Source organism: Thermomyces dupontii, assembly GCF_041956625.1.
Source record: "Thermomyces dupontii strain NRRL 2155 unplaced genomic scaffold VTN31scaffold_4, whole genome shotgun sequence".
In the NCBI taxonomy this organism is placed as follows: domain Eukaryota; kingdom Fungi; phylum Ascomycota; class Eurotiomycetes; order Eurotiales; family Trichocomaceae; genus Thermomyces; species Thermomyces dupontii.
In genome coordinates this window covers 498,627-525,188 of record NW_027192310.1, presented here as the reverse complement: position 1 = coordinate 525,188, position 26,562 = coordinate 498,627, and the positions used below count along the sequence as shown (strand labels likewise).

General features: G+C 54.9%; 11 protein-coding genes across 11 annotated transcripts; 7 read left to right on the top strand and 4 right to left on the bottom strand.

Moving 5' to 3' along the window:
* Positions 1–877: 877 nt before the first annotated feature.
* Positions 878–1,528, bottom strand: VTN31DRAFT_4684 (uncharacterized protein; the record flags this gene model as incomplete). Its single annotated transcript, XM_069405099.1, has 4 exons — positions 878–1,083; positions 1,132–1,296; positions 1,345–1,440; positions 1,492–1,528. The coding sequence occupies 4 exons, from the start codon at positions 1,526–1,528 to the stop codon at positions 878–880; spliced, it is 504 nt and encodes a 167-aa protein (XP_069260197.1).
* Positions 1,529–1,591: 63 nt separating this feature from the next.
* VTN31DRAFT_4683 (uncharacterized protein) lies at positions 1,592–3,785 on the top strand (the record flags this gene model as incomplete). The annotated part of the gene is made up of 2 exons (XM_069405098.1): positions 1,592–1,962; positions 2,009–3,785. The coding sequence occupies 2 exons, from the start codon at positions 1,592–1,594 to the stop codon at positions 3,783–3,785; spliced, it is 2,148 nt and encodes a 715-aa protein (XP_069260196.1).
* Positions 3,786–3,942: 157 nt separating this feature from the next.
* On the bottom strand, positions 3,943–4,965 carry VTN31DRAFT_4682 (uncharacterized protein; the record flags this gene model as incomplete). The annotated part of the gene is made up of 5 exons (XM_069405097.1): positions 3,943–3,958; positions 4,014–4,733; positions 4,816–4,851; positions 4,900–4,910; positions 4,963–4,965. 5 exons carry the CDS (start codon positions 4,963–4,965, stop codon positions 3,943–3,945), a joined length of 786 nt encoding a protein of 261 aa, XP_069260195.1.
* Positions 4,966–5,136: 171 nt separating this feature from the next.
* Positions 5,137–5,928, top strand: VTN31DRAFT_4681 (mitochondrial 54S ribosomal protein bL21m; the record flags this gene model as incomplete). The annotated part of the gene is made up of 1 exon (XM_069405096.1): positions 5,137–5,928. The coding sequence occupies one exon, from the start codon at positions 5,137–5,139 to the stop codon at positions 5,926–5,928; it is 792 nt and encodes a 263-aa protein (XP_069260194.1).
* A 261-nt stretch (positions 5,929–6,189) lies between these two features.
* VTN31DRAFT_4680 (uncharacterized protein) lies at positions 6,190–7,980 on the bottom strand (the record flags this gene model as incomplete). The annotated part of the gene is made up of 6 exons (XM_069405095.1): positions 6,190–7,241; positions 7,290–7,385; positions 7,441–7,576; positions 7,641–7,742; positions 7,792–7,853; positions 7,902–7,980. 6 exons carry the CDS (start codon positions 7,978–7,980, stop codon positions 6,190–6,192), a joined length of 1,527 nt encoding a protein of 508 aa, XP_069260193.1.
* A 1,382-nt stretch (positions 7,981–9,362) lies between these two features.
* VTN31DRAFT_4679 (uncharacterized protein) lies at positions 9,363–11,251 on the top strand (the record flags this gene model as incomplete). Its single annotated transcript, XM_069405093.1, has 3 exons — positions 9,363–9,682; positions 9,733–9,860; positions 9,912–11,251. 3 exons carry the CDS (start codon positions 9,363–9,365, stop codon positions 11,249–11,251), a joined length of 1,788 nt encoding a protein of 595 aa, XP_069260192.1.
* A 703-nt stretch (positions 11,252–11,954) lies between these two features.
* On the bottom strand, positions 11,955–12,949 carry VTN31DRAFT_4678 (uncharacterized protein; the record flags this gene model as incomplete). The annotated part of the gene is made up of 2 exons (XM_069405092.1): positions 11,955–12,802; positions 12,865–12,949. 2 exons carry the CDS (start codon positions 12,947–12,949, stop codon positions 11,955–11,957), a joined length of 933 nt encoding a protein of 310 aa, XP_069260191.1.
* A 460-nt stretch (positions 12,950–13,409) lies between these two features.
* Positions 13,410–14,267, top strand: VTN31DRAFT_4677 (uncharacterized protein; the record flags this gene model as incomplete). Its single annotated transcript, XM_069405091.1, has 1 exon — positions 13,410–14,267. The coding sequence occupies one exon, from the start codon at positions 13,410–13,412 to the stop codon at positions 14,265–14,267; it is 858 nt and encodes a 285-aa protein (XP_069260190.1).
* Positions 14,268–14,910: 643 nt separating this feature from the next.
* On the top strand, positions 14,911–19,021 carry VTN31DRAFT_4676 (uncharacterized protein; the record flags this gene model as incomplete). Its single annotated transcript, XM_069405090.1, has 6 exons — positions 14,911–14,941; positions 15,006–15,099; positions 15,154–18,160; positions 18,212–18,519; positions 18,576–18,942; positions 19,004–19,021. 6 exons carry the CDS (start codon positions 14,911–14,913, stop codon positions 19,019–19,021), a joined length of 3,825 nt encoding a protein of 1,274 aa, XP_069260189.1.
* A 3,248-nt stretch (positions 19,022–22,269) lies between these two features.
* On the top strand, positions 22,270–24,022 carry VTN31DRAFT_4675 (uncharacterized protein; the record flags this gene model as incomplete). The annotated part of the gene is made up of 5 exons (XM_069405089.1): positions 22,270–22,359; positions 22,430–22,625; positions 22,686–23,180; positions 23,237–23,422; positions 23,481–24,022. 5 exons carry the CDS (start codon positions 22,270–22,272, stop codon positions 24,020–24,022), a joined length of 1,509 nt encoding a protein of 502 aa, XP_069260188.1.
* Positions 24,023–24,880: 858 nt separating this feature from the next.
* On the top strand, positions 24,881–26,523 carry VTN31DRAFT_4674 (uncharacterized protein; the record flags this gene model as incomplete). The annotated part of the gene is made up of 2 exons (XM_069405088.1): positions 24,881–25,713; positions 25,773–26,523. The coding sequence occupies 2 exons, from the start codon at positions 24,881–24,883 to the stop codon at positions 26,521–26,523; spliced, it is 1,584 nt and encodes a 527-aa protein (XP_069260187.1).
* Between the last annotated feature and the right edge of the window lie 39 nt (positions 26,524–26,562).

Genomic DNA, 26,562 nt, shown 5'->3' with positions numbered 1-26,562 from the left:
TTTTTTGTATTGTGCATTTGGATATCCATTCGTTGCCTATATTGATGCAGGTGGTAGGTACAATAATGAAATGATCTCGATTTGTCCCTTCATCCAAACCTCCGAGTAGTGCTCCGTACTTTGGACTTTTCCAGTGCATGTCTTCGTTGATGAAATAGCTGCAAGTAATCGCATGGTAGCATACTCCTATCATCCTCTCGGATCTCTATCCTCTATCCACCGTTCTATCCACAGTCCCGGTTCCCATTCTCCATCTCAACTTGACCGGTCGTTCGTGTGCTGGTTTCTCGGAATGTCCGAGAATCCGCAAGTCCCAAGCCACACCGCCAATGCAGGAACGCGGCGAAAGGCGCTGACGCTGATTGGTTGCCTAGCCATGTTATCGCTCGGCCCTGATTGGCATCTGAGCATGTGAGTTCCATGGATGGAATTCCCAGTACGTAAATCAAAGTTGGAAGTGGGACACCACGACCAATCCGCGAAGAGACTCTTATCTCCCATGACGGTGATTGGCCAAGGGCCCCGGATCAGACCGTATCTGTTACGTATGGGAAACGGGAGAAATCCGGAATCAGAAACGCAGCTGATTGAGAATCCCCGGAAATGCAATTTCACTTTGCGCAACGATCAGATTCCATTCTCGAAAGATTAGATGAGGAAGAGAGAGAGAGAGAAGGAGAAAAGGAAGAGAAAGAGAGAGCAAAACTGAGCGGAAAGACGTCCGCTCCTCTCCGCCGGCACAACTATCAATCACTCGGTATGACGGAACGGGCCATCCGCCATCTGCTTCTACGGCAGTCTCTCCCAGATGGCCTTGTCGAGTCCTGACGATCAGATCTCCTGAAGAAAAAAAAGAAAAATAAAAAAGTCCCTGCTCTTATCGCTCCGTCTGGGGACTGTTTATCTGTCCACCCCCCACGGCCCCGATCTGCGCCATTATCCATATCGCGGTCTCGCCGCCATCCCGCCTTAGAACCGCTGCCCAGGCTTCAGATAGACACGCAAATCCTCGATTTCCTGGACGCACATTGGATGCTCGAGCGACGGGCGTAGTCGATTGCGGCCGCAGCTTCAGGTTGCAAACTGCAGGACGACAAAAAAATCCCTCGAACAAGCTTCTAATCTAATTACATATACAAAAATCCTCCTCCTCCTCCTCCTTCATTTTGGACCCGCCCCCGGTCCGGTTCAACTCTGCCTCGACCAGTCCGGCAATCGGAAAAAGCTGCGTCTCTTTATTAAATTGAAACGTCTCGCTCCGGTCCAGATGAATGGCGAGTGTCGGAATCCGGAGAACTACCACAGTCAGTCAATCCTGGCAGAACCCGGCTGAGGATCCCATACTCGGTCGGTCAAGCTTGACGAGCCTCGCCTTTACATGAGAATCGTGTTCGTCTCGCACGATGACCCGGCCGGCTACTCCCAGGTCCCGGTCAAACCCTACATCGCAGTCAAGTCAGACGGCCACCACTGTTCAACCCAAGCATGAACTTACAGGTGAAAAGAACAAACAGAAATTCAATCCCATCTTATCTTTTTCAATCTGGCTATCAACAGCCCCAATTCGTCGTCCTCCCTGCCCGTCGTCCCAATGGCCACCGCTGTCACAATCCAAGCCTCGCCCGGTCCGCCTCGTTCGGATTTCCCGCAGCCCCGGATGCCTTCCTCCACATCTTCCTCCTCCTCTCCTTCCTCCTCCACACCCGCGCTGTCGAGCTCTTCGGGTGATCCTGCCGCGTCAACAGCGGTGCGCCTGCCTGGCCGGGACGGCGTCAGCTGCGACGCCTGCGTCTTCCGCAAGAGCCGCTGTGCCATGAACGAGCGCGTCAACAAGTGCTACTCGTGCGAGTTTCATCGCCAAGACTGCACCTTTACACTGGCGAACAGCGCCGCCGTCTCGAAAGGCTCTCCGCTTCCCAGAAAGAGGAAGCTGGAGGAGCTGCTGGATGACTCTATTCAAAGGTATGCATGCTTCATAGCCACTGAACTTGTAGTCTGACAGTAGCAGTGCACCCACGGAACCGTCCAAGCGGACATCCGAGCCCACGAGAGAAATGCCGCACACGACCGCCAGCGCGGCACCGTCGCCGCTGTTGTCCGGGCAGCCCGCCCGACACATTGGCATGACGACAGAGCTGGAGCCGCTGCTGATGGAGTATCTGCCCCTGGACGAGCATAATGAGGGCATACTGTCGCCGACCCAGCGCGTGCGCAAGATGGGCCGCGACGGGACCTTCATGCGAATAGTCGACCACGCGCCGACGGAGGCGCTGTCCATGTCGCTGGACGCCGTCGAGACCCTGGTGGCGCCGTACGGATCGATGCTGGTCGACAAGTTCTTTGAAAAGATTCACCCGGTGTTCCCCGTGCTCATGGAAGAGCCCTTTCGGCACGCCTACCGAACGCGGACGAGCCTGTCTCCACTGCTGCTGGCCGCTGTGTATGTGCTGGCCTCCAAGTATCTCGACTTTGACCCGCGGTCGCGGACGGCGCGGAAGCCGGACGTGCAGCGGCTGGAGAGCACGGCGATGAAGCTGCTATCCGAGTCGCTGCTACGACCGGATCTCGTGACGATCCAGGCGGGCCTGCTGATCATGCAGCGGTCGTCACTGGCCTCGTCGGCGCTGAACGGGCAGCTGGTGACGGCGGCGTTTGAGCTGGGCCTGCACCAGGACTGCGCCGGGTGGGACCTGAGCGTGGAGGAGAAAGGGCTGCGGCGCCGGCTGGCCTGGGCGCTGTACATGCAGGACAAGTGGTCGGCGTTGGTGCATGGGCGGCCGTCACAGATGCCGACGAATAACTGGACGGTGCGGGATCTGGTGGAGGAGGACTTTACGGGTGCGCTGGCGAGCAGTCGCTGGCGGGGTGCCGACTCGACGATCGGGCACGGCACGCTGCTGTTCTGCCAGCACATTGCGCTGACCGCCATCCTCGCGGACATTCTTGACACGTTCTATACACTACGGGCGATGGAGCAGTTTGAGGCTGCCGGCCACAACCGCACGCGGTACATCCTGGAGCGGGCGAAGCCCATCCAGATCCGGTTGCGTGACTGGTTCACGAACCTGCCGCCGGAGATGAAGATGGACTGGCCGTCCACATCCTCCTATGGGGACGAGCTGTCGGAAGAAACTGCCAGCAACGGCGCACTGCACATCGCCTACTTTGCCACCGAGATCACCCTGCACCGATGTATCATCCGCTCGCTCAGCCCCGAGACGGCGGACAACTACCTATCGCACATCTGCCGCTCCGCGGCGAAAACGCGGCTTATCTCCGCCATGGACTTTGTCAACCGGCTGCGGCCCGCGCACCTGCAGGCGTTCTGGCCCGCGGCCTCGCGGACCAACTTTGCGCTGATCGGCTCCTTCGGCGCGCTCCTGCTCGCCACGGCACCGACCCGCGAGGAGGCCGAGTTCTACCGGCTACGGCTGAGCGAATACCGGTGGACGCTCACAGTCAGCGTCAAGAACGCGCGGTTCCTGCGATCCGCCATCGAGTCCCTGGACATTGCGGTGGGGCTGGCGCGGATTGTGCCCGAGAAGCCCGGCATTGAGGAGCTGATGGCGGCCAAGGATGTGAGTTGTCGGGGAGGCTCGCGGGCGCCGCCCGGCACCGGGTCGGGCCCGATGGTGACGGACTTGGAGGGCACGGCTGGGTCGGGGGCAGGGACTGGAACGGGGACGGCGACGGCGACGGCGGGGTCGGGAACGGTGGTGTCGGTGTCGGGGCTGGCGTCGCCGGTGACATCGCCGTCGGAGATGAGTGAGGATGACTATGCTTAATGTTTTTTTTTTTCTTTTTGTGTGTGTGTGTGTGCAGTTAGACATGTGGTTACAGTACTGTTATGAGTGTCATGACATTTGTTTCATCTCCCTACATGGATATCAAACCAACCCAAACGCCATAAACCTAGATAAACCATTCGCATGCAAAACCGAATCAAACCAGAAGAACCCTACAGATAATCAGCTTAGTCCACCGGACTCGAAGGGGGGGGGGGGGTTCCTTACGCATTCACACAGCCATCATTCTCCGGATTATTCGTAATCTGCGCCCACTTGCCCCAAACCACCTTACCACTTGTCGTGACCATCCCCAACTCGGAAACATTCACCTCAATGATTGTGCCCTTTGTCAACACCCCCAACTGGGTATACATGGGGCTCTGCGGATTCTTCTTGACGGAGAGGATCGGCAACTGCACCGTGACGCCCAGCTCCGGATGCGTGACATTGGCCTTCTTATACCGCAGACCCATTGGCCGGATAAACCGTTCATACTTGACGGGGCGGCGGGTGAAATCCGGGCCGACAAAGGTCGGCTTCGTCACCATTCGCTTCCAAGCGCCCTTTTTCCGCTTGCCCGTATGCACCACCTTGAACATCTCCTCCTCGCTAATCCCACGGACTTTGGGCAGAGGAACGGAGAATTTGGCAGCCTTCTCGGCGCGTTTCTCCTTGATGGCGCTGGATAATGCCTTGGCTTGTGTCTCCTGCGTCCGGTCGAGCAGGTAGCTCGGGACGGGGTTCTTGGAGTTGGCCGCTGGGTCGGTCTTGGAGTGCAGGTTCTTCTCTTCTTGCGCGCGGATGCGCTTCTTCATCTGGATCTTCTCCACGCGCCGCTTCTCGTGGTACAGTTTCGCCCGCAGGCCGCGCAGTTTCTGGGCCTGCTCGGCCTGTCGGTGCGCTTCGCGCGCGGTGCGTTTGCGGACTCGTTCATCGTGGTCGAGCCTATATTGCTTTATCAGAAATCGGGTTCTTTTAAATTTTTTTTTTTTTTTTTTTTCTAGAGGGATCAAGGTTGAGGACGTACCGCTTGCCGTGCTGCTTCTGCCACCTCTCGATATACCTGTTCCTGTTAGCTGCTTCCTCCCCTCACATATCCCGGGATACAAACTCGTTCTGCGGCTGTAGAGTCGTTAGCCTTGATCAATTCTTTGAATCTGGGATATATACTTACCATGGTGGCTGCTGGCGACTCAAATGTTGATACTCTTGAGAGTTTGGAGAAACCGAAATTTCATGAGAACCGTCATTTTAGCGTGAATCACGTGACATACCAAGATTTGCTCAACTTCCGAGCTCAAACCCCATCTTCCTTGTAAGAGCAGAGCAATTGGACTCCAACCTCGACATGTTCTCCCGAACAACCCTCCGGGCGCTGTTCTGCGCCGAGCGCACCGCGTTCCAAAGTCAAAGTCCGCTCGCGTTGGCGCTCGGCCCGCGAGCGTTTCTGTCAACGTCGACCACCACCACCACCTCCTCCTCCACGAGCAGTCGATTGAATGAGATTCCTCCAACAACCTCTCCTACCACGTCAACGGCAACAACAACCCAAACACAACCCTCAAATCCGGAGTCGTCGACGACGCAATTCCAACCACCCCGGGAAAAACTCCCCCTCCCACCCATCTTCACCTCTCCGCTTCGCATCAGCAAATCCCTCGCCGCGCAACTGCCGTATCTCACCGCGCAGCCGCCGCCGTACTACATCACGGCGCATCTGCATGCGCGGCCCTACCTGCTGACCGAAGGGGACCATGTCCGGCTGCCGTTCCGGATGCCCGGCGTCAAGTCCGGGGATATCCTGCGCTTAAATCGGGCTTCTGTGCTGGGTTCACGCGACTTTACGCTCAAGGGGGGAAGTAATATTAGTGGGAAAGACGGACCGGGGTATCTCGATGAGCGTCTGTTTGAATGCCGAGTGAGGGTGCTTGGCGTTGATGCGGAACCGCTGCGTATCAAGGAAAAGACGAAGCGGCGACAGCGCCATGTGCGGAGGGTGAAGAGTAAGCACAAGTATACGCTGCTACGGGTGATGACCGTGCGGGTGAAGACCCTGGATGAATTGTTGAGGGAAGGCGCGCAGATTGTCGAGGATGGTGAGTTGGAGAGGGAGGCGGTTGTGGAGAGGAAGCAGGGATGATTATTTGACTCGATCAATCGGCGTTAACTTTTTTTGTGTCTGTATTATAGAGTTGGAATGTATTGTACTATTGTCATGTCCTTCAGGGGGCATCATGCCGTGACTGAATTGTACTGGGTCGACAGCTCGACGCAAAGGATTCCACAAGAAAACTCTCATCAACTCCAGAAGCTTCACGCCTGGAATGACTTGCGCTAGCTCTAGTCACCTTCATAGAAAAACCCACACGCCAGAATCTGATTCGTAATATGGTTATGTCCTCTAGTCAACCTCATACAATGACTCCACGCCAGTATATTCCACGAAAAACGTGCGGAATAGCCGAATCGCATGCGCCACGTCCTGCGAGCCGCCAGTCTCGCGGATGCTGTGCATGCTCAGCTGCGGATTGCCCAGGTCGACGGTGCGCACGCCCAGGCTCGCCGACAGCATCGGCCCGATGGTGCTGCCACAGCTCGAGTCGTTGCGCACCACAAACAGCTGCAGAGGAATATTCTCCTCGCCGTCGAGTTTGCCCGCCCTGCTCGCCATGTCCTCCATCAGCACGATACCCGGGCTGTTGGTTGCGTACCGCTGATTCGCATTGATCTTGATCGCGGGGCCTTTGTTGATTTGCGGCTTGTGGTCCGCTTCGTACTTGAACGCATAGTTGGGGTTCACCGCGTGCGTCATGTCCGCCGAGATGATAAACGAACCCGCCAGGCTCCGCTCGTACGCCGTCGCCAGGTCCGGCCCCTCATCCGACGAGTCCATTGGGGCGGTTTCCGCGCCAGGTAGCACTGACAGCCGCCGCAGCACCGCCGGTAGAATGTTCGAGTTCGCCCCCTGCGCGCTCGTGCTGCCGACCTCCTCGTTGTCGAACAGCGCAACCAACCGGATCCCAGGCTCAGCTTCATACATGCTCACATCCTGCAGCGAATCGATCAGGCCGCGCACTGCGCAGTAGCTCATGCCGAGGTTGTCCAGCCGCGCGGAAAAGACAAACTCGTCGTGCAATCCGCCGAGGCAGGGCTTTTGCGTGTCAAAGAGAACCAGCTCAAAGTCCAGGATGTCATTCGGTAACACCCCAGCTTCCGCCGCAATCAATTCAACCAGATACGGGTGATGCCGCTCGTTTGGAGCTTTGAGCGGCCGGGTTCCGAGCATCTTCTCCTCCTCCTCCTCCTCCTCCTCCTCCTTCATTTTGGACCCGCCCCCGGTCCGGTTCAACTCTGCCTCGACCAGTCCGGCAATCGGAAAAAGCTGCGTCTCTTTATTAAATTGAAACGTCTCGCTCCGGTCCAGATGAATGGCGAGTGTCGGAATCCGGAGAACTACCACAGTCAGTCAATCCTGGCAGAACCCGGCTGAGGATCCCATACTCGGTCGGTCAAGCTTGACGAGCCTCGCCTTTACATGAGAATCGTGTTCGTCTCGCACGATGACCCGGCCGGCTACTCCCAGGTCCCGGTCAAACCCTACATCGCAGTCAAGTCAGACGGCCACCACTGTTCAACCCAAGCATGAACTTACAGGTGTGCCAGATGCCACCTCCATACGTCTCCACACCGACTTGCATAAAGCCCTCCCCTTGTTTCTTACTGACGGGCTTTAACCGCAGTACCGGAGAGTCGGTGTGCGCCACGACAGCGGCGATGCCGTTGCCTGGCTGCGCGGCTCCTACCATCAGCGAACGACCCAGTCATCTCCCGCTCATGCTGCTGAAGACATACCTTCCACTTTCCACCGACAATGAACGCAATGATGGTTGAACCATTGCGGGTGAGATAATACTTTCCGCCGGGTTTGCAGACCGATGACCACGAGACCCGTTCCTATGCCCGGTCAATACCCGACCACAGATTCGGATAGATTGATCGCTACTTTGATTTCTTCAAACCCAGCCTCAGTCAGCAACTCCTTGGCCGATTGCACCGCATGGAAAGCTACATTGCGTTAGCCAATGTCTCCCCGCATGCGATCAAGACACCTACGAGATGGAGACTTCTCCAGAAAGGACACGAAGTCCAGGGCCTCCTGGCGGCGGTCCAGCTTTCGCATGGTCGGGTGCATGGTCGTGTACCTGGAGCGCGGCGCCAGCCGTGACGGAGACACTGCGAGACGAGGAAAGGATGGTCTGGCTGCGCCGAGAAGTGTCATGGATGTGACTCAATCCGAACAGAGAGGCAGATGATGCCTTTGGCGGAGGGCCGATCTTAGTCAGCGAGGCAACGTCGATCATTTGACGATGCGCTAGGTCTGGTTGGGACTAGTGCGGGAAACCTTGTTACCTATTCAGCTTAGCGTTGGATTATTCCGATCCCGAGCACCAATCGCATGAATGAAAGAATACGCATTCTGATTGGTTCATTCATTCTTCTCCAGATTTTGATTTTGTGCAGAAAAAACAAAACCCGAAGAAGCGGCAGAGCGCAGAGGTGACTGAATTTCTGCTCGCTCCCGGTTCCCACTAAGTTGGTCGAAATCGAGCACTATGATAGCGAATCCCTGACTCGTCACCAGTCGGGCTGAATTGCTGCAGATGTCGGGCACGGCCACCCGCAAGGGGGGGGCCAGAACACCCACCAGCGCGAAGACGGCGCGTCAAGTTGGCAGCGCAAACAAACACGTCGATTGTCGTGCCAGTTTCCATACGGTATCAATCAAGCTAGGTCAATCCAAGGCTTGCAAGCTTTCAACCGCCCAGCCGCCAACCCGAACGCGACCTTGCATCCCCCCGCCGCTATGTCGCGTTGCCAAGAGACGACGCGAATCAAAACAAACCAACTCAGAGTCATCTAAATCGGGCCTCGATGGGCCACAGTGGTGTAGTTTGTCTAATCATATGCTGCCATAGAAGCGGGCCAGCTTGAGACAACGCAGCATTCGACGATTTCTCCGCGTGTTGCGCCGTTGGAAGGGAGAATTTGGGCAGTGAAGAGGGAAGAGGGTTCTGTTTGGACCGTTGACGCGGTTCCTAATTAGGTTTAGCGTTCCCGACGCGTGACTGGGCCCCAGACGAACCTGGGATTTGGCCCTGGATGGGATGAAGAAGAAGCCCGCCTCGCTGAGGATCAACTCGGACTCCCTGCGCAACGACTATCGCCATCTTGTTCTGCCATATCTACTGCCCCAGCCCGGTCCTCCCGCTCCCGACTGTCGGCTGTTTCTGCCGAGACTGTACCCAGCGGTACATCCCTCAGACGTCGAGAAAGAACCTGTGGTTGAGAAATATTCGTGAAAAAAAAGCTACCCATCGTGCGGTTGAGCCGTCCGGCAACGAAAGCCAGTGCAACGGGGCAAGGAATTGGTCTCGATTGGATAACGATTTCGCGACATTTCGATTGTAGTGGTTGTGACGATTCCTACGAGAGTGCTGATCGAAGGCCGAGCCACACCCTGAAGCATTTCAACTGAACTCGAGCAAAGCAATTGGCGCCCGCCCTGGCATCGCGATGGGCGACCAGGAAGCGGCCGCCGAGTCCTCGGCGACCAAGCCGATTCCGACAAAAGAGACGAACCGCGGCGCAGCGCAAAGAGCCAGTGAAGCCAGCTCGTCCGGAGCCAGAACACCACCCTCCCGCCCACAGAAACAGACCCTCACCTTCCCCGACTCATTAGCCCGGACGGCCTCGGAGCCCCTGGATGCCGAGGCCCTCGCCAGAGCCTTGAAAGACTATGACGAGGCCGGGCGTCGGCGGGAACGCACTCCCGGCGCAAGTCCGCAGCGAAAACGGCAGCGAATAAACCCGAGCGAAAAAGTATACGGCGACAGGTGAGTGTGCTGCCTGAGGTTTTGGTTAGGGATTTTGCTAACGATCCCAGATTTATTCCCAACCGAGAAGGGCAGGACCTCCAAGCCACCTACAGTTTGCTGCACGAGGACGGCTGCCCATCAACGCCTTCAAAATCTAAACGGCGTATTCCGCATGGCGAACTGCACTTTCAAAAAGGTATGTCTCCATTACTGTATCCCACGGAACCCCATACTAACATCGATATAGCCGAGGAAGCGAATCGGACATACTCAAGAGTCCTCCGAAGTGAGCTCTTTGGCAGCACAGTACCCCAAGCCGACCTCGAACCTGACCCGTTATTGAATTTCAACGATCGCACACGATCTCACACGCCGCCCGTTGCAACTGCGGTGCCGCCCGCCAGCATTACTCCCTCAACCCCACACAAAAATATCTTCAATTACCGATCACCACGCCCCGGCTCGGGAAGCATCACTCCTTCCAGAACTCCTCGTGGCCAACACGGCCCGAACTTGAATGTCCGCTCAGAACTCTATAGTCTATCACCCATTCGCTACGACAGCCAGCGTATCCTGGAAACACCGCGGAAGCAACCGCGCTATGTGAGCAAAGTGCCGTATAAGGTGCTCGATGCACCGGATCTGCAAGACGACTTTTATCTCAATCTGGTCGACTGGGGCAGCAGCAATGTGCTCGGCGTAGGCCTGGGGAACGCCGTCTACATGTGGCATTCCGAGTCGAGCCGAGTTACGAAGCTCTGTGAGCTCAAAGAAGACACCGTCACGAGCGTCAGCTGGATTCAACGCGGGACGCACGTGGCCATTGGCACTGGGAAGGGTCTGGTGCAGATTTGGGACGCAGAGCATTGCCGGCGTCTTCGGACCATGATTGGCCATACGGCGCGCGTTGGTGCCCTGGCCTGGAACGACCACATCCTTACATCCGGGTCGCGAGACCGCTTAATATACCACCGTGACGTTCGATCCCCAGACCAATGGCTCCGGCGACTCACGGGGCACAAGCAAGAAGTCTGTGGCCTCAAGTGGAACACCGAAGACGGGCAACTCGCGTCCGGCGGCAATGACAACAAACTCATGGTGTGGGAGAAGCTGAATGAACAACCATTGTTCCGTTTCACATCACACACTGCCGCCGTCAAGGCCATCGCCTGGTCACCGCACCAGCGCTGTCTCCTCGCATCGGGCGGTGGTACCGCCGACCGCACGATCAAGTTCTGGAACACCGCCACAGGCGAGAAAATCAAAGAAGTTGACACAGGCAGCCAGGTGTGCAACCTGAGTTGGTCCAAAAACTCGGACGAGCTGATCAGCACGCACGGGTACAGTCTCAACCAGATTGTCATCTGGAAGTACCCGCAAATGGAGCAGATTGCGTCGCTGACTGGCCACACCTTTCGGGTTCTCTATCTCGCACTTAGCCCCGATGGACAGACCATCGTCACAGGGGCCGGCGACGAGACGCTCCGGTTCTGGAAGATCTTTAACAACAAGAAATCGTTATCCGGGAACCGGATCAACGGGACTCGAGAAGTCGGCATCTTCAATGAATGGGGAACCATTCGATAAGGCTCAGTCTACCGATACAGTCTGCTCTCATATCTATCGATCAACCGCATGCATTCATCGGCGTGTAATCTGGTGTCCATCTCTTGTTCTACTACAACGATCTGGTTCTGAATTTCACTTCACTACTTTCTACTCCTCCCTTTTTTTTTTTTTTTTTTTTTTTTTTTTACCTTTCGTGTGTGCATATTATCATGTCTTCCTTTGATTTCACTCTCTTCCCAGGCGATTCACCGCCATCCTAGCATTTTTCGGTCAGAACAAGCTTGGTGTTCGGGTGCAAGAGAGGTCTAACTACTACATGTTCTTACGATGTCATGACGATACTTTTCCTTTGTTCTTTTCTTTTTCTGTTTTCATCGTCGGTTTCTGCGAGCGAGCAAGTATTACCGGTGTTGAGAGAGTCCTGGTATCTGCAATGGGATCAAATTCAGAGGATCTGCAGAGCATTGAATGTTTTGCTTGTTAGTAGCAATCTAGTCTGTTAGATCTGTGATCAGAAGATATTCTCAAATCAATTCTGATGGACCCTGTCAAAATCAACTCGATGACTACTGCAACCACGAGGGTACCTCACAGCAAACTATTTTATGTTGAGACGGGGACGTTAATGCGAGAACATCGTGAACCTATACTACATACAACGAAAATAACGATAACGACAAGAGCAGGCATCTATCCGAACATTCGAATGCAACACGCTCATTCACAGCACTAACCGCCCAGGCTCAACGGTCAGTAGCGTCCGAAGTCGCTCCAGAAAGACGCTTGCCCGCCGCTTCTCCGCCTCGGGGACCCGCAGGCTGAATACGTTCAGCGCGCTATCGGCCGGAGCCCCGGTCTCCTGCTCAGTAGCTGCCGCGGTTGCGACAGTCCGTGTCGGCGTCGATGGCCGCACGTTACCGGCAAGAACGTCAATAATGTCCGCCGCGGGGTTAGGCTCCGACGGCTGGGACTCGAGGGCCTCAGCCTCGGAAAGAGAGACCGTGTTGACTTCCGGGATGTATGATCCGCGCGAGGTCCGGGCGGGGGACCCCGCACCGATAATTTCATCGAAGAGCTCATCCGCTGAGGGCTTGTCGAGCGGCGACCGTGGCAGATCGTCGTTGGCCACGTCCGTGGCGCGCTCGATGAACGTTGTCAGCGGCACGGTCACGCCGAGAGACTTCTTGATGCGCTTCTGCACAGCGAGCACGGCGTCGAGGGAAATGGCCACTGCAACGGATGTCTCTGGCTCAGGCTCCTCCACCGCGGCCGGAGCCGGTTGCTCGGCTGCCGGAGCGGGTTCTGGTGGTGGAGGTGGTGTGGCCAGCTTGATGTTACTCAAATCGAGGTGCGCCTTCTTTGCCAGCTGTGTGGACAGCGTTGCCGGGTAGTCCGCCGGGATCTCGCCCAAGTACGCGAGCACATCGCCCTTCAGCAGGCGGCCCTTGGGGCCCGTTGCGGGGATCTTAGAGATTTCCGACTCGGGGATCCCTTTCTCGTGCAATAGTTGCGCGACGGATGGGTACAGCGGGTACGACTGGGTTGCTGTCGAAGCGGTGGATTGGAAACCTGGAGCAGTTCGTCAGCATCGCAAAGCGGTGCGGAAGCGTTTCCAGGGGAGGGAAGCTCACGTTTGGCGGGCTGCACAATGTGCGCTTGAACCCGAAGGCGACCGAGCCCAAGCGAGGCCCGTCGCAATGGAAGATTGGATGCCATTGTGCCGGTTGGGGAGCGAGTGAGATGACTTTGGATTGTGTTGAATTACCAAGTACTGCGTTGAAAGGCTGTCGTCAATCGACGAGCGGGCGTCAAGACAGCCACTGCCGCCGTGCGCGCTTTACGGAGTTCCTCGCAGGGTTCCTAGGCACGGCAGCGCGGTCAATTGATGGCAGGCATGGACTCCGTACCTATCCCTCCGGTGAGCAAACAGGTCGTTGAGCTGGGAGGTTCTTTTTGTTGATGCCCGTAATTTTAGGTATCTATTACCGTACCGGTACAGGATCTCATAGCTCCGGCTCGGAAGATCTTCCACCCGTCGATTCTTCACTGAGCCCTACTCATGAGATTTGAGATTTGCGACAGAGGTCAATTGTGAAGGACGAAAAAAGTGTGAGTCCCATTGCACGTTCCATGGCCTTTCGCCCTCGTGATACTGATTGTCTCAGGCCAGTCAGCAATGTTCTTTCGATCATTTGCTCTCCGGACATTGCAAAGATGTCCGACAGCTTCATTATCAGTCCACTTCCTCCGGCCCTCTAGGCCATTCTCCTCTGCATCGCGTCTATTTCAAACCGCAAAGCCCACGGGTTCTCCACCGCGGCCATCTCAAACGTCGCAACCCCTCGAAGACACATTAAAATTTGCCGGGAGACGACCAGCAGGACTCGGGCGGCTACAATTGCGCGTCAGCAAGGCTGGCGAGGTTCTTTTGTTCGAGGCGCCGTCTCATCGAGGCTACATTCTGGTCGCCTATTCCATTGGAACCTTCTCGTTTGCCTATGCCATCATCAACTCGCAGATGACGCTGGGGGACCCTAACGCGCAGCTCCCCATGTGGCAAAAGAGTCTGTTCTCCGGCGTGTGCATTCTCATGAGCATCATGGGCACTGTATTCCTTTCTCGAACAACAAGGCTTATCAGGAAGATTACTGCCGTCAACACTGATGGCGGCCTGCGGCTGCGTTTCTGGGTCCGCAGCATGGTCCCTTTCCGCAGGCCATGGCAGGTGGAATGCAACCCACGCCAGGTTGCCTTCTCGCGTCAGTTGGTCATTGACCCAAAACGGCTGGCCAATGACCCGCGGTTCAAGCACCAGGCGACAGAGCAAACAAAGTTCTACAAGGCACCCATCCAGGCGCTTAGTCGTGCCTTCTTCCGCGTGTTTGTCACTGTGCGGCAAGTCTTCACCCAAGAGGACTTTATCTTGCTGGAGATTCAGGGACAAAGGGGCGCCTTTCGAATGGATGCGAATGGCTACGTTGCGAATGATTTGCTCCTGATCGGCAATCCTGTCACCATGAAGCCTTCGCTTTGAAGCTTGTATTAGTATATCGATTTGCAGACCGATACCCTCTAGTCCAGCACCGCGTTGCTTTTGAGGGGCGTTTCCAAACGGCAATAATGGTTCGAAGCGGGGAGATGGCATGGTGCCTTACTCTGTGACTTCAGAGAAGGGCCGCATCACTTGACAAGAGCAAGCGGCTGTGAGACGCGATGCAGCACCTGTACATAATGATTGTATACTAGAAAATATCACGAGCAATCTCGCTAAGGCCTGTTCTTTGGCCATTGGAATGGGTCACACTGTGGAGGCGCGCTCGGAGACGAGCATAGGACCATTTCTGAGATTTGGCATAGGACTACTCGTACATATGAACAGCGTAGAAGTTTAATCCAATTGCTTGATCAAAGCTTCTTGAAAACTCGAACAAGTTGAAGTGGGCACTCACATGCAGCATGCTCTTCGAAACGACGAGTGCTTGTAGGTACACCAGAACAGGTAGGTAGTCAAAAATGACTGACCAAGCAGCGATTTCTTTGATTGGCTTGTCACGTGACTCTGTGGCCCAAATCAATACTCGTAGGCGCGTCTCGCTCGACGCGAGGCAGCGTGCACTCCGCATCGCAGTCCTTGTCGCCTCACTCACCACACGGACGGCCCCTCTCAAGCCGCCAGGATGGGGAAGCTAGTCCGGCTAGAGCTCTACAGTGAGATGTCCCCGTGTCTCCCATGTGTTCGCGAACAGAGCCCTGACCAGACACGCCTAACCAGACTTCAAATCATACAAGGGCCACCATACCCTGCTGTTTGGTGATGCCTACTTCACCTCGATCATTGGGCCCAATGGGGCCGGGAAGTCGAATTCGTAAGAACTGCGATTGCAATTGTGTCTTTTTGCTCGGGGCTGACATTGAACTAGGATGGATGCTATCTCCTTTGTGTTGGGTATCAAGTCGTCGCATCTACGGTCTAGCAATCTGCGCGACCTAGTCTACCGCGGGCGCGTGCTACGAACATCGAAGATCAATGGGGATGGATCCGCGACCAACAGGGACGAGGCAGAGGACCGCGAAGAGGGCCGCGACGACGACGACGACAACGACAACGCGCAGGAGGCTTCGGATGGGGAGGACCAGACCCAGGGAGAACGGAACGACCCGCAAGAGGCATGGGTGATGGCCGTCTACGAGGACGACGCGGGCGAAGAACAGCGCTGGAAGCGATCTATCACACGAGCCGGCGTCAGTGAGTACCGCATCAACGATCGGGTCGTCAGTGCAAAGGAGTACAACGAGGCGCTCGAGGCAGAGAACATTCTCATCAAGGCGCGCAACTTCCTGGTCTTCCAGGGCGACGTGGAGGCCATCGCAGCGCAGTCCCCCAAGGACCTCACGCGTCTGATTGAGCAGATATCGGGCAGTCTGGAGTATAAGGCCGAGTACGAGAAGTTGAAGGCGGAGATGGAGGAAGCCGCCGAGCAGCAGGCCTACCAACTCAACCGCCGCAGAGCAATGAACTCGGAGGTCAAGCAGTATCAGGAACAGAAGAGGGAGGCCGAAAACTACGCGCGCAAAGCTGAAGAACGGGACCAGGCCATCGTTACCCATATTCTCTGGAAGCTTTTCCACTTCCAGCGTCTGATCAATGAGTCAAGTGCGGAAATTCAGCGACATCAGGATGAGCTCAAGGAGTACCGCCGCGGTGTTGAAAAGTACGAAAAGAGCCTCGAGGCCGCCAAGAAAGAGAATGCAAAGGTTGGCAGAGACGTCTCCAATGCGGAGCGAAACATCACCAGAAAGGAAAAGGAAATTGAGGATGCAGTGAATTCCTTGGTGCCTGTGGATGAGAAGATCGAGATCACAACCGGCAAGCTTCAGAGATACACGTCCCGCATCGACGAGATTACCAGGCAGCGTGAGGAGCAGGCGGCCAATGCCAAGCGTCTTGAGAAGGATCTCAAGATTGTGGAGAAGGCTCAATCGCAATGGGAAGCTGAGTGGGAGAAGACAATAAGCCGAACTGGCGCTCAGCTGAGTGAAGCAGACCTTCAAGAGTACAACAAGTTGAAGGAAGAAGTGAACAAGCGGTCTTCGACCGAGCAGTTGAATCTAGACCAGCTTCGCCGGCAGAGAAAGACCGACGCGGAGACAGTTAACAGTCTGAACAGCCGGTTCGAAAACGTCCAGTATCAGATTCGAAGCTTGGAGTCGGATTCCAAGAATCTGCAGGACCGCAGGTCAGAGATCAATGATCTGATCACATCTACATCCAGTGAGATCGAGAGAAAGAAAAGGGAACTCAACGCCCTCACTTCGGAACGCCTGCGCGTTTCGCAGATGAGGACGGAGCTGGAGGAGAAGTTGCAGGTGGTTCTGAAGAAGCTTCTCGAGGCAGATGATGGCAGAAAGCAAAACGAGAAAGAGGTGCGCATGAGGGAGATGATCTCCACTCTAAAACGCATCTTCCCTGGTGTCAAAGGCCGAGTCAGCGACCTCTGCAAACCTAAGCAAAGGAGGTATGCTGAGGCGGTGAGCACAGTGCTCGGCCGCCACTTCGATTCCGTAGTGGTCGACAGCGAGAAGACTGCCAAGGAATGCATTCAGCATCTTCGCGATCAGCGAGCCGGTCAGGCTACGTTCATTCCGCTGGACACCATTCAGGTGAAGCCCTTCAACTCGAACCTGAAGGGCATGCATCGCGGCATGCGCCCGGCAATCGAGACGGTGGACTACGACAATTCCGTGGCACGTGCTATCAGCTACGCCTGCGGTAATGCCATCGTCTGCGATGACCTCGACACGGCCAAGTATCTCTGCTATGAGCGACGCGTCGATGCCAAGGCGGTGACTCTGGACGGAACCGTGATCCACAAGGGCGGCTTGATCACGGGTGGTCGTGGGCCTGGGCAGCAGAACGCCAAGCGTTGGGAAGATTCGGAGGTCGAGAACCTTCACAAGCTCAAAGACAAGCTGCTTGCCGATCTTGCTGCGCTACCGAAGGGCCATCGCCGTGGTACCGAGGAGGAGAATCTACAAGGAGACCTCGTCGGTCTCGAGCAGCGACTCGCCTATGCTCAGGAAGAACTCAAGGCTCTGGACCGGAACATCCAGAGCAAGGCGAGCGAGCTCAAGTTTGCCAGGAAGCAACTGGCGGAAATCGAGCCCACGCTCCTCGAGAAGCAACGGGCGCTCGAAAAGCTTGACGATGCCATCAAGGAGTCGGAGGCTTCTGTCAGCAAGGTCGAAGACGAGGTTTTCCGCGCCTTTTGCCGGAAGCATGGGTATGAAACTATTCGTGATTACGAGGCCCAACAGGGCACATTACAAGGGGAGGCTGCGCGGAAGAAGTTGGAATTCACGACGCAAAAGAGCAGAATTGAAAATCAGCTGAGCTTTGAGAAGCAGCGACTACAGGCTACCAACGACCGAATCGAAGCTCTGAGTGCACAGCTCAAACGGGACAAGGTGCTCATCAAGGAGCTGAAGGCGGAGCAAGACCGGATCAAGAAGCAGCTGGACGTTCTCAATGCGGAGCTAGAAGTTCTCAAGGAGACCCTGGAAGAGCAGAAAGGGCGCTATGTCGAAACGCAAGAACAGGTGTCGGTGCAGCGACGGGAGCTGCAGAAACGGGCGAGGGATGTTGAGGATACCCTTCGGGTTATCAACGCACTGGAGGGAGACATCCAGCGCCACTCGTCCAATCGATACGCGCTTCTGCGCCGATGCAAGCTTGAGGACATTGACATCCCACTGGCCAAAGGATCTGCTCCGCTGTCGCAGGTGCCTATCGACGATCTGGCGCAGAATGCGGATGAGGACGCGATGGACGTTGACGACGAGACGCAACTGGCCGGGTTGAACCCTCCGGCGACTCAGGACTACGGTATTGAGGTCGACTTCGACTCCCTAGGCGAAACACTGAAAGAGGTGCGAGAAAACTTTTCTACTCAGGTCGGAATGATGCTGACGCAGTACTAGTCTGCCGATGAGAAAGTCGAAGAGGAGCTGCTAGAACGCATCCGGTCTCTCAACAACGAGCTTGACAAGATGGCACCGAACACACGGGCCTTTGAGCGCCTGGAGAACGTGGAGAACAAGCTCCGCAGCACAGAGAAGGACTTCGAAGAGGCCCGCAAGCGCGCGCGCAAGGCCAAGGAAGCGTTCGAGGAGGTCAAGGCAAAGCGATCAGAGCTGTTCAACAAGGCCTTTAGCCACATCTCCGAGCAGATCGGGCCGATCTACCGAGAGCTCACGCGGAGCGCCAATTATCCTCTGGGTGGGCAAGCGTAAGTGACCACTCCCCACTGGAACTTGCCGGCACGATCACTGACTGGAACTGCAGGTACCTCGACATCGAAGACACGGACGAACCATACCTCGAAGGCATTAAGTACCACGCGATGCCGCCGCTGAAGCGGTTCCGGGACATGGAGCACCTGTCCGGCGGCGAGAAGACAATGGCGGCCCTGGCGCTCCTCTTCGCGATCCACTCGTATCAGCCGTCGCCATTTTTTGTACTGGACGAGGTCGACGCCGCCCTCGATAACACCAACGTCGCGCGGATCGCCAACTACATCCGCGAGCACGCCGGACCCGGCATGCAGTTTATCCTCATCAGTCTCAAGCAAGGCCTGTTCCAGAATAGTGAGGCGCTTGTCGGGATCTATCGCGACCAGGTGGAGAATAGTAGCAAGGCGTTGACGCTGGATGTAAGCTCAACTTTTTTTTTTTTGAATTTGGCTTGTTGGGATCGAGCTAACGAGAGGGCAGTTACGAAAGTACAACTGATTCGGTCATTGATTTGGTCATGGGACTATGAGGCAGGGTATACATCACGCTGGTTCCATTTGAGATTTACCGATTAAGCTCTCACTACGTTGTCTGAACGATGCTGCCATGTATTTCTAAAGAGCCAATATTAATCATCATGCCGCACAGGGCTAACCCTGTCTATCCTAGCCCATAATATTCCGAGGTTCGTGTAAGTAGAAGTGCTTGCAGTAAGGCGAGCCTTCCTACCCAAGTTATAAAACTACCCTAAAACCTAACACTGTACTAGTAACTATGTAAATCTACTCATTCTTTCGCAAGCCAGGTATCTAACGATCTCTTACTTGGATACCGTGCGCACAAAAAGAGCGGTAAATCACTTGACTCATGATCCCATGACTTGTGTCGGAAACGAGCGGGCAAATCTTTATCGGCGTGATCTGGCAGTGCAGCATCAATGCATGTGTCTATATATACTATATATACTACGAGTATGCATGGACCACTATAGTTCATCGGTCACTCGACGGCGCTTAGATCGAACTGGAGCTGGAGACTAACGATGTAGGTATTGTTCCGACATCCATTGATTGATGACATCATGCCGGTTGACATCTTCAATTTATTGATTGATTCACACGATGAACGACTGACCGTCAAATTTTGAATGCCGATGGGACAGAACCAGAACAGGAGGGGAGAAGAGAGGAGAAGAGAAGAGAAGGAGGGGAGGGGATCGGAATTACTAGCCTACCAATCAATGAGAGCTTTTTTTTTTCTTTGGCCAGTACTCCGTACCGTAGGCCATAGCTATACTACGAGTAGTTCGTAGCTATGGGGAGTCGATGACTGTTTGGTTCACTTCTGCCCGATTGCGTGTCAAGTTGGATGTATAGTATTGAAAACTTCCCGAGTTCTCGGCAACAGAGGCTGTGCAGGCAAATGACACCTGGATTTAAGATCTGGATCTCGATGGGCAGGGGCAGGACTGGCCAATGACGCTCACGAAAAAGCTATGAATGTACTCGTATGCGGGCCTGGTGATAGAAAGATCATGGAAGATGGATCGGCGACGAATGGATGGGGCAACTGTACGTACGGAGTACACAGCCTATTTCATTTCCTTTCAGTCCCAAAGCATCAATTGAAGTAAAGAACCGAGTCGACCATTCATTCTCTCGTTCCAAGTCGAACAAGGCGGCCAATGATCACGGTTTTCGGGCAGAAACAAAAACAGACAAGAGCATTGACCTGCCCTTGAACTGTTACTCTTCTGATACAGGACTCCGTAGCAATGCGGACTGGACGTACGGAGTAGTACCTAGCCTTGAATGTAGGTCTCGGTCGTGGCTGGCGGATATTGATGTTGTTGAGATTAATGCGCTTGTTTCCTGCGAGTTGAAAATACAAAAAAAAAAAAAAAAAACCAGGGGTGGGTGCAAGGAACTGAACCCTGAGCCCAGCGGTCTCTGATCGCAAAGTCAAAAGTCAAAATCAAAGAAAAGCGTCCATTGACTCCCGTAACAGGGCCGGATAACTAATGGCCGTCCGAGACTACGAGTACGGAGTACAAAGTTCTCCATACTCAGACGAGGATTGTTTGATTGAGCGTGTGTTGATGGCCAAGTTCCAAGTCTCTTGGTTGTGGCGCTTTCTGACAGATCACATTGTCTAAACCCTAACCTTCGCGGCACTGTCCGCACTGGCGTGGAGCTCTGGCCTCTGGGCCCGCCGATCTTAAACCAGGCCAGAGTTGGGCTGAGCACCGGTTGGCTCGGGACCTGAAGAGCTGCATCCGCTATTGCGAGAAATTCGAGACATCACACTCGGCTGCGAATCATCCGTTAGGGTTTCTCTTCTTGTTTGTGCTTTGACCTTCGGATTTTTGGTTTCAGTGGCCCTTATCTGGACTCCTGAAATCGCGTGTTCGGACTTCGCAGTCCTCCGCGCTGACTCTGGACTGATTGATCGTTGAAGCGAGCCTCAATGCTGCAGTGCCATTTGGGTTGTCGGCAGTTGAAGTCTGCGCCAGGCCTGGCATCCGCTTGTCAGATCAGACCCGCATTTAAGGAATACGGAGTAGTTACACTCCGTACTTACTGTACGAAGAAGTGCCATCGGTAACGAACCGCAGTCAATACGTTCCGACGCCAAGGTTGTTGGACTGTGCGAGCCAATGACATAAATAATCAATCAGAAAAAAAACTGAACTTCGCCTCCGTCGGCTATGAGATGGAACGCGGCGAATGAAGTTCAACCGCCGCACCCGCCGACGCTGAAGTCCGCGTTGAGCTCTTTGTTCATTGTACATCCGGCCGTCAAAACCTTAAGCGTGGATCTTTTTTTTCCCGTAACAATCGAACAAGGTGTGGCGTCTCAATTTGACTGTCGGTGTCAATGTCATGCACACAGACCACAGTATCACAGCCAATCGGTCAGTCCTTGGCCTGTCATTGGAGAATCACAGAATGGTAAAAGAAGAGAATGAAAGTGGTTGGCGGACCTTGCTGCCCATGTCCAGGATGGAAAGGAAATCCCAGCCTTGATCTTCTCCGATGTTGGTACGTTAGAGCCAGACCACTGTATCAAACTAATGTACATGCAGGTGTGGTCATGGATCACGATAGCTTGCTCGTATGTATGAACCCAAACCTCGCCGCCGGATCCATCGAACCCTGTTCCTTGGCGGCATCCAGGACGCTAGGACTGACGCCAGCGGTCAAGCGTATCCGAGGAAGGCATACTGTATGGGTCAAAGCTGCCACATCACGTTGATCTCGCTTGCTAGTTACCGCAGGCCCGCAGCTATTGAACGCCCGCCACCTTTGCCGTTTGTTCCTCCGGAACAATCTAACCTATCAGGGTGGCGCCATCACCCGCTTGGAGTGTCGTTTCTTTTTTGTTCGAGGGGATCGATACTGCTTCTCCGGAGACCATCAATGTAGATCTCGGTTTAGGGTCCCTGACCCATGGGTCAGAGTGTCATCGCTTCTCCATGCGTCTCGATCGAAAATCGGGGCCCCAGATCATATTTACCAACTCGTCCCTGACCTGCCGTGGACAGTTGGTCTTGATCACCCTCCGAACTCTGTACGGAGAAGTCTCCTGCGAATCAAGCAATCCCTGGAGTGGAATCACATGTCGAGACAGAGTCTTTCTGCGGCACCACTGTCTCACTGGTCTCCATGGTTTACTTGAATGTTGAGTGACTGCAACCGATCCGTCGTCCATCGGTTCCACGGCAGAAGCCTAAAAGTGATGGCCTGATGACTCGGGCACCGTCAAAAAGATCCCTTGCTGCGAGCGAGGCACATGAACCCACCACCACCATGATGTCGTACGGTGAATTAACGGCGGTACGTACAATGATGATGATGATGACGCCCCATAGTCCACGCTCGGGAACTGACAGGTTTTTTCTACAAGCCGGCCTTTCCTGGCTTTGTGAAACCAGATGGATCTCACGTTCGGCATTTCGCCATGATCTATGTCAACAAGGACGGCGAAGTCGAAGTTGAGGTCTCTCCCTCAATCCGCAGTTCGGGCGTCGAGGTCCTCACCCAGGACTGTCGGGACCGTTTCATGAAAGCCGCAGCCCTAAGCGAGGCATCGGGCTTCAATGGTTAGTCCCAAGACATGCCCGCAATTGGCTCGTGTTGTCTTGCATTCTGATTCCACCAAGGGACAGTGCCTTCCCCTGCCAACAGCGGGAACAGTCTGTCGTCTCCATTGCCGCTGCAACCGTTTCGATTGCACGATGGAGCACTTTGGAGCCATTCCGGAGTCAGTCTGACTCCACTGGTTCCATACCAGATCCCATTCCACCAAAGCAAACGTCAACGGCGGAATGGAAAGGGTTCTGGAATGAACGGTGATGTCACTACGCCCGGGACCATGACGCCCCCAGCGTCTTGGACTGCGATGCGGGTCGGCGACGAGCGGCGGATGAAAAAATACTACGAGAGAGCGTTTGAAGTCTTCCAGCAACTCAACTGCAGGGTGATCGCCAAGGCCTATATTCGCATGGTCGAGCCCCGAAAACAAGTCCACCACCCTTACAACGGGCGTCTACCCGGTGGTGGGAACGCACCAGAACAACTTGACCCAGAGGCTACGAAGCCGCCGTGGTGGCCGGCCGGTGTGACGCATCGAGAGCCCGATCATCTTCTCAAAGAAGGTAAGTCTCTGTACGGAAGATGGATGAGGATCAAGCCTTACTGAGACGTTTGTCAGAGCGGATTCGTCTGTTGATCCACATCCTGCGAGAACTCCGTGAGAGCCATCAAATCACCGCAGAAAAGCTTCACGAGGCTGCCTTGGATGTGCGGCGACAAATCACACCACCTGAGCGATGGCTCATCTTAGACGAGATCCACAGAATTCGGCTGATGGAAGAAAAATACCAAAGGGGAGAAATTCGTAAGTCCATCTACAGTTCGCAGACTCGGATAACAACTCACCTCCTTCCGTTTCTTAGCTGGCGACACCGTGATCCGTGTCACTCAAGTTCACCTGGGCGGACCCGACTTTGGAATTGAAAACGACCCAGAGAGGATGAAAGCCGCCAGCACAGGTGGTCAACATTGGCCTACTCCAGAGGCCAGCTCAAACGGAGGGGCGCTGCCAGCACTGCAGTCCCTGACGTCATCCATAGACCGGCCGTCGGCCTCGCTTGACACAATGAAGCCGCCACAGTCTCAGCAATTGAGCACTCATGGTCTTCCTTCACCGAGTGCTACGGCCAGTCGGTCCAGCTCCTTCGACGGGTCAGCCTCGTACAGCCCTCGTCCGGGGGAAAGCGTTCAGACGTCCAAGGATGCCGCTCCTTCTCGGCCTTTCGAAATGTCTCAGAACCGTGGGAAACCGTGCATGGCAACAATTTACATGAGCCATCCACTGCTAGTGTCGACATCTACAGCAGCTCCGTCAACCGTTCTCTGGGACAACCCGGCGCGACCGTCTGCTCCGCAATATCCGCACTATGAAGCCGGGTTCGACAAAGACGTTGAGCTTTCTTGAGATATATTATTAATTTCATCATTTCTATATTGATGAAAGACATTTTCCGGCGTTCTTTTTCTTTTTAAGAGCAACTTGGAGATGCATGTGTGGTTACCCCCTCCAAGTGCATCTGATATATCAAAAAGTATAGAATCTTTCGGTACTACATAACTCTGTCGGTGTAAGTATTTGTTGATGGTATGGTATTAGCATTGTATAGGCACAATATACGATAGGGGTTGCTGATTCTGGCATAAAAACGTCTTTGGTTCGCAGTTTTCTGCTATCAGTGCCTTCTACGGAGTATATACAGAGAATCATTGTGATGATTGTTCCCACTACTCCGTACGGCAGGTTGGGCAGGACCCACTGCCAAGCCTCAGATCGAGAGACAAGCTTCGGCTAGTCCTTTCATGGCAACCATAATCCATGATAGCTCGGAATCACGTGGCTTAGCCTGATGTAATTTCTGCCTCAGGCACGAAGAGCTCTGGTCGCCCCGTAGGCCTAGCCAACCATCGATGGAGCTGCGTGCACGAGAACGCGTCCCCTGACCTCCAGCACTCTCAAAGACACATTCGCGCATTTAACCCCTCGTCGACTATTGCGCCGTGAACCATGAACCGGTGGACGGCCGACACTACAGCCGGATAATAATAATAGCGTTGCGCCTCACTCAGGTGAGTTCATGAACGACATTCTCCAAGTTGGAACCCGTCGTTGTTTGATCAGCTCGACAGTTGCCAGCAGCACAGGGTCGAGTACAGTGTGGCCAAGATGGTGATGCTAATGCTTGAACGGACATATAGTCGTCCGTACTATCCGCATCCACGCGGTGGCCCTACCCTCCTTGCCTTCCAGGAGAGATATCGCGGCATGGAGAGCGACGGGTCACTGAAGCGGACCCAGTCCGCTCCGGAACCTACCGAGGCGGCGTCGGTCGCGTCCTCATCATTGTCGCCTCCGGTAGGCGACGCGGACACGCTCCCCATTCCCACTGAAGAAAGCACTGCGTCGACGCCCGGGGATGTGTCGAGGGATGGCACGTACTCGAACAGCAGTAGCTCCTACCAGGAGGACTGGGAGACCTTCCCACCGCTGGATAGGTTGACGTTTGTTGACATGCTGGATGCCTTTGCGCTGTCGCAGAAACTGGAGAAATGGCAGCAGACGCTCAACGCCCAACGGGACAGGGTGCGCAAGCAGCGCGAGAAGCTCAAGTCCGTCTCCGGGCTGGCAAAGGATCGCGTGGTTGGGGAGCTGCGTAAGCGGGTCCCTACCGCCGAGGAGCAGCTGGATAAGTACCGGCGGCGGATGAGGGAGTCTGTGGATCGTCTGAGTAAGCGGTGGAACGATACCGCTACCGTGACTTTGCGCGAAAAGATCTCATTTATCGCGGGTGTGTTGAACATCTTTATCAGCGGGTATATCATTGGAGCGTGCCCAGAGTACTTTTACTATTGGTACACCGGCCAGCTGATATACTTTATGCCCATCCGCGTCTACGCCTATCACCGCAAGGGATGGCACTATTTCCTGGCGGATTTGTGCTACTTTGTCAATTTCTTGTCCATGCTGAGCATATGGATTTTCCCGCGGTCGAAGCGTCTTTTGATTGCAACTTACTGCCTGGCGTACGGAAACAACGCCGTTGCTATCGCTATGTGGCGGAATTCGTTGGTGTTTCATAGCATGGAGAAAGTCTTCAGGTAAGGCTAGGAGCGCCGCGTTTCGCAGTCGCCACCGGGGACTAATCGGTTCAATGTAGCTTGTTCATCCACATTATGCCGCCGGTTGCCTTTCACTGTCTCGCACACTTGACCCCTGCGGAGCTTCTAAGGACGAGGTTCCCTGCCATCTACGAAGTCAAATTCAGTCCTCCGGGATCGCCAGCTCATTTCACCCTCCCGGCGATGATGCTTTGGGCATCAATCCCTTATGCGATCTGGCAACTGACGTATCACATCTTCATCACTGTTCGCCGTGCCGAGAAGATCGCTGCGGGTCGACCCACCAGCTTTACCTGGCTGCGGAAGTCCTATGCAAAGACCTGGATCGGCAAGTTTGTGCTTAGTCTGCCCGAATCTTTGCAGGAGCCCGCATTCATGGTCATCCAGTATCTGTACGCTCTGCTGACCATGATCCCGTGTCCAATCTGGTTCTGGTACGGGTGGGCAAGCGCTGCCTTCATGATGGGCGTGTTTATCTGGAGCATCCACAACGGGGCCACCTATTACATCGATGTGTTTGGCAAGCGGTTTGAGAAGGAGTTGGAGCAGCTGAAGCAAGACGTGGCCAAGTGGCAGAGCTCGCCGGACTTCTCGAGTCCCGTTCTCACGCCCGACACGTCGAATGCGTCGGCCGCACAGCCGCCGCATGAGGGCGCGCCATCCACGTCGGAGGAGTTGGGTAAGCAACCCGACGTCCAGGTTCCGCCGTTGGAGGCGTTGTCCGATGCTACTGGCAGTCAGCCACATACTCCAGACGTCGCATCTGAGCTCCGGAACCGAAGCACATGAGTGAGCTTCGTCTCAATGCGCGATCTTTGAGCTTCGACA